Source organism: Notolabrus celidotus, chromosome 16 (genome assembly GCF_009762535.1).
Source record: "Notolabrus celidotus isolate fNotCel1 chromosome 16, fNotCel1.pri, whole genome shotgun sequence".
NCBI classification, from domain to species: domain Eukaryota; kingdom Metazoa; phylum Chordata; class Actinopteri; order Labriformes; family Labridae; genus Notolabrus; species Notolabrus celidotus.
Window position 1 is genome coordinate 5,723,259 of NC_048287.1, and position 11,453 is coordinate 5,734,711.

General features: G+C 42.4%; 1 protein-coding gene, 1 long non-coding RNA gene and 3 other non-coding genes across 6 annotated transcripts; 4 read left to right on the top strand and 1 right to left on the bottom strand.

The window, feature by feature from the left end:
• Positions 1 to 4,441: 4,441 nt before the first annotated feature.
• rab42a (RAB42, member RAS oncogene family a) lies at positions 4,442 to 8,840 on the bottom strand. The gene is made up of 2 exons (XM_034704432.1): positions 7,833 to 8,840; positions 4,442 to 5,864 (listed from the first exon to the last, which is right to left on the bottom strand). The coding sequence occupies exons 1-2, from the start codon at positions 8,045 to 8,047 to the stop codon at positions 5,426 to 5,428; spliced, it is 654 nt and encodes a 217-aa protein (XP_034560323.1). The 5' UTR covers positions 8,048 to 8,840; the 3' UTR covers positions 4,442 to 5,425.
• LOC117827727 lies at positions 8,627 to 10,748 on the top strand. Of its 2 annotated transcripts, none has more exons than XR_004634269.1 (7): positions 8,627 to 8,641; positions 8,759 to 8,933; positions 9,483 to 9,545; positions 9,799 to 9,854; positions 10,026 to 10,080; positions 10,315 to 10,389; positions 10,567 to 10,748. It is a non-coding gene; the product is annotated as an uncharacterized LOC117827727 (long non-coding RNA). The 2 variants fall into 2 exon arrangements; XR_004634270.1 differs by having other exon boundaries at positions 10,318 to 10,389.
• Positions 9,581 to 9,717, top strand: LOC117828596. The gene has a single exon (XR_004634458.1). It is a non-coding gene; the product is annotated as a small nucleolar RNA SNORA16B/SNORA16A family (small nucleolar RNA).
• LOC117828583 lies at positions 10,120 to 10,249 on the top strand. The gene has a single exon (XR_004634446.1). It is a non-coding gene; the product is annotated as a small nucleolar RNA SNORA44 (small nucleolar RNA).
• On the top strand, positions 10,428 to 10,501 carry LOC117828593. Its single transcript, XR_004634455.1, has one exon. It is a non-coding gene; the product is annotated as a small nucleolar RNA SNORD99 (small nucleolar RNA).
• Positions 10,749 to 11,453: the final 705 nt, after the last annotated feature.

Genomic DNA, 11,453 nt, shown 5'->3' on the forward strand with positions numbered 1-11,453 from the left:
TTATTCTACTGTAATGGTATCATCGCCTGTTTTATATTCATTTTTATTTCTATGTTGTTGTTTTGTTTTCCAGATATCAGTGTCTATACAGCCATGATGCTTCCAAACTCATCCTTCACTGTGGCAACAAAACCCTGTGAGTCACTGCACCCAGCTAACTGTCATCAATAAAATGTTCCAACATGTGACACTGAGCTTCATAGTCTTTATATCACTGTTTCAATAAAAAAAGACACATTGAAATGGTGAATTTACAGGTGTTCCTGTTTTAAATTTACATAGAGCCAGGTTTGCTCTTTCCACTACTTCAAGTCGACAAAGACTAAGCTAGGCTAACAGCCTCCTGGCTTCAGTTCTGTAAGACTAAATAGCGGTGACAAGCCTTTCTCTCACTCTTGGATAGAAAGGGAAGAAGTGAATTTTACAAATGTTGAACTTCTGCTTTACACAGTAAGAGCAAACTGGGTCTTGAGAGAAGATTCATGTCTCCTCGAAGATCAGCTCCAGTTCAGGATTTCAGTAATAAAACTCTCATCCAGTTCCTTGACTTAAAGGGATAGTTCAGTTTTATGAAGTGGAGTTCCGTGGTGAAGGAACATTGTTTGGTCTGCGATAGTGCTAACACAAATAGACTTTCTGATGGCACAGAAACATTCCTAAATAGAGTGCACACTTACACTGACATCAAAGTTTGGGTCAGACTTTTAAAATAAGTCACAATACGTGCTAGAGTTGATCCAGTGCATGGGTTGATAGCCTTGCGTCTGTGCTGGTTCTATGTCCAGTTTCACAACAAAGGGGCCGAGCTGACCAGCATCCCCTGTAGGCAACACAAATACTATCAACAAGTACCTCAAACAACCCCACCTCAAAAAACTGAAGGATCCATTTGAAACAAAACAGCACACATCCAAAATGTTGAACAACTTTAGTAAACAGGAGGATGGATCTAAAAAAAAAAAAAAACAGTAATAGCCTTCATCATTATCTTCATTATGGGATGGTCACTGTTTGCAAGATTACAGTCTGAGGTTAAAAATACAGCTGTAACTTTTATTTATATTTATTAACTATGCAACACTGGTGGATATAGAGGCATCTAGTAATCGCTGATGCCAAACAAGCATATTTCTTCCCATAGAGTCCAGTCCGTCTTTCAGAGAGCCATCTCAAGCTGTCTGTCCAGTGTCGTCCTTTTGAACCAGTCTGCCGTCTTCACACTGTGCAGTGAGACGACCCAGGCTGATGAGCAGGCAGTGCTCACGAATGGGAATCATGCTGATAGTAATAACATACAAAGACAAACATCACACAAGTTAACCCTGTTCAGATGAGAGCCAAAAGGTAGTTTTAGTATGAACACAGTCAGACTGCTTGTCAAACAGAGATTCTGAATGTTCAAGGTAATCTAGCACCCCTGTGATGAAGTCCTGACTTGCACCTAGGACAACAAATGTTAACATCTGATTGTCAATGAAACTAAAAAAACATTCAGTGTATGTGTGTTTCTATAAAATGAATAAACCTTGCAGTAACAGAGGAGGGTTGATCAGGAGGCATACAGCTTGGATCTGTTCTGTAAAGCAGAAATAAAGGGATGGTGCACATGTAGAGGAATACATTCCTTATCAAATACAAAGCAGCAACCACATACTGTACATGACATCCTCTGCATCATCCATACAGCCACTCAACGCAACAAAAACATGTCTGATTGGTCACATGAGTGCAAAGTAAAACCTGCAGAATGCATAATCTCTGTTTACATGTGTGATGAGGTTTTTTTTTTCTTTCGGTGAGATGCTGGTGAAAGGTGAGAAAGCAGTGTGAGTTCCCAGGTGAAGTGTACTGTAGTTTATCCTCCAAACCACAGAACAACAGATTACCAGCTTCTACAGGCAAAACCCTCTGGACACTTTGGAGCACACATGACCCTTCGTGTTAACGTAACATGTCTGTGCGCACAGACGGACATATTTGTCATAAAAGCAGCTTACTGTTGACCATCACAAGCTCTATTACAGCGAGTATAATTACTGTCACAAGTCTGTAAATCCTGTAAAAGCTGAAGTTATGTTGATTGGATTACTCGGAATATCAGCAACTTTTCAAGTGTAGCTTTAACCTTCTTTAACTCTTAAAGCTCCTGTGAGAAGATTCTAATCAAGCGGCAACCTCTGGCTGCGAGAATTGAAGCCAATGCAGAAGTGTTAAAAACTTCGATTCATCATTCACCTCCGAAAGCGAACGAGGCTATCAGCGTGAAGATTGGTTAGGCTATGAGTCATGTTTAGTGTCTGAAAACACTGCTGGGGGGGTAGGTGTCAGATTAAGTGATCTACAGCCTTTTTGTAGTCATCCATGGCAAAGATTATTGATTAGTGATTGATTTTATCGTTGAAAGAAAGCAGGACGAGATATTTTGTTAAACAGCTTTACTTGCACATGAAAAGGAAAAGACAACCACAGGAAGAGAGACACTGCTCTGTCAACAGGGGGCGCCAAAATCAACACAAACTGAACAATTCTCACAGGAGCTTTAAGGCATATTCTTAACCTGACCTGGATGTTGGTAATCACTGTTTTTCAAAGTGTAGTCGTACATTTTGGGAAAGAAACGTTCTTCTTGATATTTAGATTAGTTTGCGATACTGCTGTCATGTCTGCTCATTAATGGAGGAGGACTAAATAGCTCATCAAGGCCAGAAGCAGCTAGCCTGGCCCAGTGCAGAGTTAATAATTAAAGATTAGCTTAACTGATATTCCAGCAGACATCTTGCATCAAACGTCACGCCAGCAACTGGTTTTGCAAATACAATCAAGTAGCTTTATAATTCATCGCAGTTGTATATTAGAGGATTAGAAATGTCGAAGATTCATCCTGCACACTGGTGAATTACTAATGTTGTGTCGTGTGAAACACTTTCTCAGAACATTTTGTTCCTCCTCTGTAACTTTAAATTCTGCAAGATACCATCTAGAGGATCAAGTAGCACCCTCTGAGGATGAATGATGAAGCCAATGTAGAGCCAAGAGGCAACCTCCAGTCTCAAAATATAAAGCCCATGCAGAAGTGTTATAAACTGCAGTTCATCAAGCGTCCACTTGAGGCTGGCTGCAGAAACACCGGAAACCACATACACACCCATTCAAAAGAGACGATCTTTACAGCAGAAATAAACATGTTTACAGCCTGGTTCAAAAACCAGCCATGGTCTTCGTAGCTAATTTCTCTATCGGCACACACTGTATGGACATGACTGACTTGACTGACATGCGGGAACACATACCTGCCCGCCTCTTTACCTCACACTAAGTTTGGTTGAGTTCAGCATTAGCAATATGGCTACCACCGACAATTGGCTTCATAACAGCGCTCAGGATGGGTGACCTCATAGATACTACGTCCATTATTTATACAGTCTATGTGTAGAGCGCATATAACTGCAGTTCCTAGATTGTCCACTTGAGGCAGGCTGCTAAAGCATGGAGTCTCCATTTGGTACCATGTTAGAATGCCAATCTTGACTAATTATGTGAACATGTTTCCAAAAAAGGGGTTTGGGTTTGTATCTCATTTATTAATGTGTACACTCTGTACTGGAGGTGTTTTTTTATAATGCACCCATTAAGATAATATACATGGTAAGGGTTATACATACATTCACATAGAGCATTAGAAGCATGGCTGAGTTGACTGACAGGAGGGTGCATTGTTGTTGTTTGCCTGGAGGCAGCCCCACCTCTTTGCCTGTTTCTCGATTGATTGAAAGTTAAGCTGAGTCAGCATTTCCAACATGGTGCCTGCCAGGAACCAATGGGTGGTGTCATAGAGACTTTGTTTTATACAGTCTACGAGCTAGCTGTTATGGGTTTTTTACAGGAAACACATCCATATACAGAATCAAATAGCTCTCTACGAGTCTTTTCATGAGAATATCTGGCTGTGAGGTGTATTTTTAATCTACAGAGGGAGCCAGACTTGCTTTTTATCTGCCTTTTGCCTTAAGTCCAAGATAAACTAATAACCTCAAAGTCTGTTCTTAATGCACACAAATAGGACGGATGGTCTTCTGACTCTTGAGAAGCAAGTATAATTTGTTTTTTTCCCAAAATGCAAGGCTACACTTCTAAGAACTTACACTTTGTTAGTGCAACAGGAAGCATGCGTGTGAGGGGGTAATGACATGTGATCCACCCAAAACCTAATCCAGGGTGCTAAGCTTTAACGCTCTGGTCTGCTGAGACTATAGTGGGTTTTGAAGGACTGTAAAATCCATGATAAAAGGAATACTTAATAGCTTTTGCATGGTTTTCAAGTTGAAAGCCTGCCTTTATACTGAATTAAGCCCAAATTTCATACCGACACCTCTGGAACAAAGCAGAGTCCCAGGAAAGCGGCGCATATCTGCACTATTGGATTTAATGAGTTGGCATCAGCTCAGGTCTGAATGAAATATTTATTCTGTGAGTTTAGCGTGGAACAAAGAAACAGCTGTTTGTCTGAGATACAAACAGCTGCAGGTGACATTTAAACTCCCTTCTTTCTTAATCAAACACATCGTCACTACAGCTGATAAAGTCTGCGAAGGTCTGATGACTGACAGCTGACACACTTGACGTCTCGCTCCTGTCGATGCTATCATACAATGACCTAGATGGGACCAGCTACCCTAATTACAATGGCCTATATTAGTGTACACACCTAAACTAGAATCATCTATAATCTTTACAAAAACAATAATCATCTCTTCAGAGAATGACCGGAGTCAGTTTGGCGTTAGTGCACACACAGCTTACAGTAGCGGGAGTAGCACATTGATTAACATGGTGACACTTATTGAAGAGTGCACTGTGTCTGTTCACGTTATTATTTAAATAGTGACCTTTTAGCTTTTATCTCTATAGATTTCACTATTATTTACAATTTTACAGTCACAAAAGATTGCAGGAAAAGCATCACACACACTTTGACAGGTAGAAACCCACAACAGATGCCAGACAACAGGAAGTCATTGTCCGGTGATTTATCTGTACCTTCAGTATGCTCTGTAGTCCATTAACCCCCGGGCTGTGAAAGGGATTATTGGCTACACGCTAAGCTAAGTCCAAGACCTGATCACCTCTGCTCGCTTTCTGAACCCAACAAGAGCCAAAGTAGGCTGCCTCCTGCTACACCACATGACTTAAGAGATACAACTGGCCTAAAAGACACACATTGGGATGTACAATGCCCCCCTGTTAGAAAAGAATCCCAGCTGTCAGAAGAACCGACACACAGAGAGGGCACGAAGCACAAAGTGAGGAAGTGACGGATGGTGATTTCAGGGTGCTGAGCCTGAGTGACTTGGTTTCGATGGACGGCTGTGAGACGAGGTGAGCTCTTGGTGTGACAGGACAGTGTTTGGACAAAAAGAGTTCTCAGTCAGCAGTGGCAGCCCTTCTCAGCTGTTGCAGTAGCGAGCTCCTCTTCGTCCTCTGGGTAGAGGACCTTGGCGGTGAGGCCGCTCTTCACTCCATCCCATCCGTCGCGAGTGACGATCTCCCCCATCTTCATCAGCTCGTAGATGTCTCTGGTCAGCAGCTCGAAGGCCCGGTCCACGTTGCTGTTGCACTTGGCTGATGTCTCCACATAGCGGATGCCAAGCTCGGCCGCCAGCTGCTCGGCCTCGTCCCGGCCTACCTTGCGGTCCTTGTTGAGGTCGCTCTTGTGGCCGATGAGGATGTAGACCATGTGGTGAGGCAGGATGTGCTCACTCACCTCCTTGTGCCACTCCCTCACATGTTCGAAGGTCTTGCGATTGGTGAGGTCAAAAACTAGCAGCCCACCCACAGAGTTACGGTAGTATGAGGTTGTGATGGACCTGTTGGGGAAGAAGTAAATGGCATGTTAGCAACTGAAGTCGAAACAGTTTGGGCTCAGCACAAGTTTACTTCTTGGACATCTCTGATGGACACAACTATGACCTGACAGCTCCTTCGACTTTCTAGGATCCTCAAACAATTGTATATGGAGGAAGGATGTGCAGAGGGGATGTGTTAGTCTACACTGCAGCAGGGACAACAATGGCAGAAACATTTTAAAGACAAGCTGATAAACCAATTCTCCATCTGTATGATGTGTTATTGCAACAGCAAAAAATATGCCGGTCAAAATAGCTGGCGAGAGATGCGTGAAACCTGCAGATCTAATTCCATCCAATCCAGGATGGTTACGTCCAAGGAGGGAGGGAAAAACTTAGTGGGGGCGATGCAGTCAGTGTGACCCTGAATTAACACGTCTCTTGTTTACATGCTAGTATCTGCATGCGACCTGAACTCTTTGGTGTGCCCTCTAGAGGTACCCTCTGCGTGGTGCAGAGTCAAGTATGTGAACAATTATGTTCATAACACAGACGGTCGTGTACACGTACTTAAAAAGCGAGTATAACTCTGACCTCATTACCCACCATGTGCTGTAATCGGTGGAAATGCAGATGACCACCCCTTTGCAGGATGTGTGTTTGTACGTATGAGTTATAAAAAAGATATTCAACTACTTGTGACAGCATGTCTTAACAAAAAATGGTATGGGTGAAACGTTGACTTTACAAGAAATGGAAGTTAAAAGACAAATATACCTAACGTGCATTTTCTCTAGTGGCCAATAGGTGGTGACTGTATTGAAGTCTATGAGAAAAATAAGTCTATTTCACATTTGAATTATTAACCCAGAAAATAATAACTGATTATTTTGTTGTCTCAATCAGTAGTTTCAATATTTCTTCAGTTCATTACATTTTGTAAATTGTGATCCCATTAAAAAAAAATAGAAAAAAGCAGGATGTGAAAGAGCCTAAGTGGCTACCTGTGGTTGACAACCTGGACAGAGGCAAAGCTATGTGTATCTACCTCCTCTGCTGACTATGGTCACTTGTGTTCCAGAAAAACAAGATGGTGATGGTCGAAATGCCAAACCAGAGTCTTCAAAAGGGAACATTATTACCCATCAGATATTTTTTTGTGGTGGCTATGTCAATTTAATTTATGCAGTCTAAGGGGAAAATATTAGCTCACCAACTAACTCTAATGATCAGTCGCAGTGTTGAATTATATTAAAACAGACCTGAATCAAAGGATCTAGAATAATACAGCAAACCGTGGATGCTGTCCCACAGGACCAATCCTGGCAATAAACCATTTATTACCAAATGTTGCACAAGGTTGTTTAGAAATTGCTGACTGCATTCACAAACACTCCTCGCGCTCAGTTCAGACAGAAGTGAAACACTCGTGTGGTGGAGCCTGACAGGAAAACACCCTCTGAAGCTTTGGCTTCAAACGAGAAAGCAGATCTGAGAGCGGAGCTGCTTCTCCAGACTCAGGAGTGCTTTAAAGGAAACTATCCATGACAGCTGGGACACATGAAACAGAACCAGCAACAGGGTGGATGAATGCTATAAACACCAGATTTTGTTACAGGGTTGCCATCAATTGTGTTGCCCTGGAGACTGTGGAGTCAGTATCAGGGAGTCAATCTGGGGCCTAGATATGAGGAGACTGCCCATCATCCACCCGTGAATGGATGCACTGATGCAACTCCATTACCCTGTTATTAGAAAGGCGAGGGCATCAACAGATCGAGGCCAATATAATCTGCTGTCTGCACTCACTTCATTACATCACAACTACAGAGGAAATGGCCTTAATTCAATTTAAAGGGCTTCATTTTATATGAGCCAAACGCGACAGCGCGCAAAGGCCTCTCCATAATTTAACGCCAAATCACCGCGGTGAGGAATGACCGTCACATTTACATCGCACACATTTAATGTAGGTTATTTTGTATTTACCTGAATCGTTCCTGGCCAGCAGTGTCCCAGAGCTGCAGCTTTATTTTCACCCCGGGCTCGATATCGAGGGAGCGGGCATAAAAATCTACCCCGACCGTCGGATCCGCCACATCGCTGTAAATCCCGTCCGTGAAGCGCTTCAGCAACGACGACTTCCCCACTGTGGAGTCCCCGAGTAAAATTATCCTGAACTGGTACTGCCACAAAATATCCATGGCATGACTAGTAGAAGGAGGATGCCTGCGAAGAGCGAGTGTGTGTGTGTGTGAGACAAAGCCCTGTGCGCGGCGTGTTTACATGAAGCCCCGCTGCTGCTGCGGGTCCTGCTGCTGCTGCTGCTGCTGCCTTCTGCTCACAGACGCCGAGCAATCATGTGATAGATTTGCCTATGCACTACTACACATGACATTTGACTGCAACTGTAAACCTGCTGCAGACGCGAATGAGACAATCGTGCGTAAAGTTCAGAGATAAACCATAGTTTGACTTTAAAGCCACAAGAAAACGCACGGCCGTGTCTTACTAAGCCACAAGTCAGCTGCTTATAGTCGCAGCAGGAATTTCCACGTCAACTGACCCTTTCAAACAGGGCCATGGACGCACCCAGAGAGGATTTTGTCATCATTGTGTGACATTCAGCTGATTAGTGCATGGTACATTCAGTTTTCATGCGCCACGGCTGTGCAAAACAACACGTCGTGGCTGTTTATGCATCGTGTGGCACTGTACACCCGTTATCTCAAGCGTCAGGTCAATATAGCCTATTTGTAGACAGGCTGCTGTCCGTGGTTCTGAAGTAGGTTAAACAGGTTTGTACCCTTCTTCCCCCCGCAGTGTAACTCTCTAAACACACAACATCCTCTCAGTTGTGTTTCTTTTTTAAAATAAAGTGTCCAGTTAATGTTCATAATCTCCCTTTGTGTTAGTTTTCCTCTGTCTGGTGGACAATAACCCCAAAAAGGAGCTGGGGTCCTAAAATGAGCGAAAAACTACATATCCCATGAGTCAGTGACCCACGTGAGCCAATCAGCAGTATAAATGCGCACGCAGCGCGCCATTCAGTCTCTTCCTCCTGACGGCGCCGCAGAGAAAGAAAGATCGGTAAGGCCTCTCTTTGAATCATCCCTATATATAAGCATGTCTTGCATTTACACAAAGTTAAAGTGATCTTGTGTTAAAGTGCACTTCTTAAAAGTGGAACTCACTCAAATGTAAGTTAGTAGTTTACTAGTTTTGGGAGAAGCCCGGCTAAAGTTAGCTTAAGAAGCTACACACATGCTGCGTTAGGAAGATATTCTGTATGCATGAAAGAACAGAATCAACAACACAACATTTGCAACCTTTTTAGAAGCCAGTTGTCACGCTAGTGTCGTTAAGATCAGACGTATGTAATATTTCAAAGTTAAAGTTTAAAGATTAACGTGAAGTGGAGCTAACCACGTGGCTAACTCGTGTCAGGATGTCATCCAAATGGAGATCCATGAGGGTTTTACCTTCACTGCATCAAGAATTATGTGATGCGAGGAATTGTTTATACCACCTTTTCTGCAAATGTGCCTTTTTAACTACTTTTTTTGATGTAATTTGAATCTCGGATATTTAAGTTACCCAGAGCCAGGCATTAAAGTTTATTTTTTCTTCTGTCTGCAGGGTCATCCAGAAGCAGAGGCTCCACCCAGCCTCTCCAACCATGGATATAGTTTTGGATCTCAGGTATACTTTCTTTAAAGACTTGATCTCTTTGCACATCAGGCTCCTATCGAAGCCGCTCGTGCTCTTCTGTAGCAGTGAGTGGTCAACTGGTAGCCAAGATGAAGACTTTCACCGACGGTCGCTGTTCAGTTTGCAAATAACTGCTCAAGCAACATTAAGGGGAAGGACAGAATCTGTCATGGGAATAACTAACAAGACAATTCAAACATGTGTGCCTTGTTTTTATATCTTCCTTTTTCTTATCTTTGTGCAGGAACTCAACATTGAAGATGAGAGCAGTAAAACTGGAAGGGACAACCTTACATAAAGGTGATTATTCTACCACATCGTTGAGTAGTAGCTCTCTGGCTGTGATGACAAACTTGCCCTCACTGAGTTAAGGCTTGATTGAGACTTTACGCACTGAGCCACATGTGTTAAAGGATTTCTAGAAGGAAGGGAAAGGCTTGCTGAAACTGATTTTGAAGTTTCTCCTCTCAGGTGACTCCCCTGGCTGACTCTGATCTGTGACTGGATGAAGAAGTCCTGTGTTAAGGTAACTTTCTGTTACATTTAATCCCACTATTCTACGTTAAAGCGTGCTATCCTAAGGACCCGGGCTTGTGTGTAGCTCTCGGTTCTCCAAGTGCATGCAAGAAAATGGGGTGGCCTTTGACTGCTGTGGCCTCCTGTGCCATCAGCAGCCACTCAGCTGTCCAACAGTCATGTTGGTGACTTAACTTCTCTAGATATTGAAAGAATCCTAAAACCTGAATTTCTCTTTTGTTAGCAGAAGTTGGCGTGACTGATCTTCGGTCTGATGTTGTGGGCCACATGTGCTCATGTGCCTTCCTGGCTTGTGCAGGTATGTTTTAGTGCTTGTTTTGCATGCAGTTTTTTTTTTTTGATCTATGATGATTACATAACACATTGAGGACTGTTGGATGAAGCTTGCGGATATGGGACTGAGATCAGCTCTTGTATGAACTAAATCAAACCTAACTGCCGAGCTGTGCTTAATGAGATGTTTGTTACATTTCAGGTCGAGTTGACAGACTGAGAGAAGAGGGCCTGCAAGAGCAGTGAAAGAAATTGGTCTGGGTTCATCCAAACCCACGTCATGTTGCATTTTCACTAAGAGTATGGTGCAGTAGCTGCATCTTGTCATTGTGGAAAGAAACTTGTTAAACATCTTGAATGCAATAAAAAAAACATGAAACTTTACATTTGAATTCCTTTTATTTTTCATCTTCCATTTAAAATACATCCTGGTTATGCAAGCTCCAAACCATGGTTATATTTACAGCAAGGCCACAGTAGTGTATAGGTATGCTTCTGATGGTCTGATACTGACTGTATGAGAAGTCCAGCAAAGATGATAAATGCAAGGACACAAGACTGGCTGTTTTTGAAACCACCTACTATACTAGCAGTATGTACCGATTTGGCCAAAATTCATTATGTATGCCAAAACTAAGATGTCAGATTTAAACACAAACTCAAGACCTTTTTAGTCTCTTAACTGAGTTTTATTCATCTAGTTCAAACTTTAGTCACTTCTACTTTATGTACTTAAAGTATAGCATTTTATGGTTTTAATGTTATCTTAAAATGCATTTTAATTTCCTGTGAGTTTTAACATCTTACCTCCAGTGTTTCCTCAGTTCGTTCAACTTATTTACTTTTGTTGCATATTATTCTAACCTTAAGATTGTGGGTTGGGTGGGATCTTTTTCATAATTTATACTATTTGAAGTTATGTACAGCACTTTGTTACAATGTCATTGTATGAAAAGCGCTTTATAAAGTCTGGACTAGTATGCCTTGCGTTCTGTTTCCCACAATGCACAGCGCTTCTGCTTTTTCTTTTTTTGATGGGGGGGAACTCAGTTTTTAGGTGCTGTGAAAACTATTAACAGTACGTGAGGC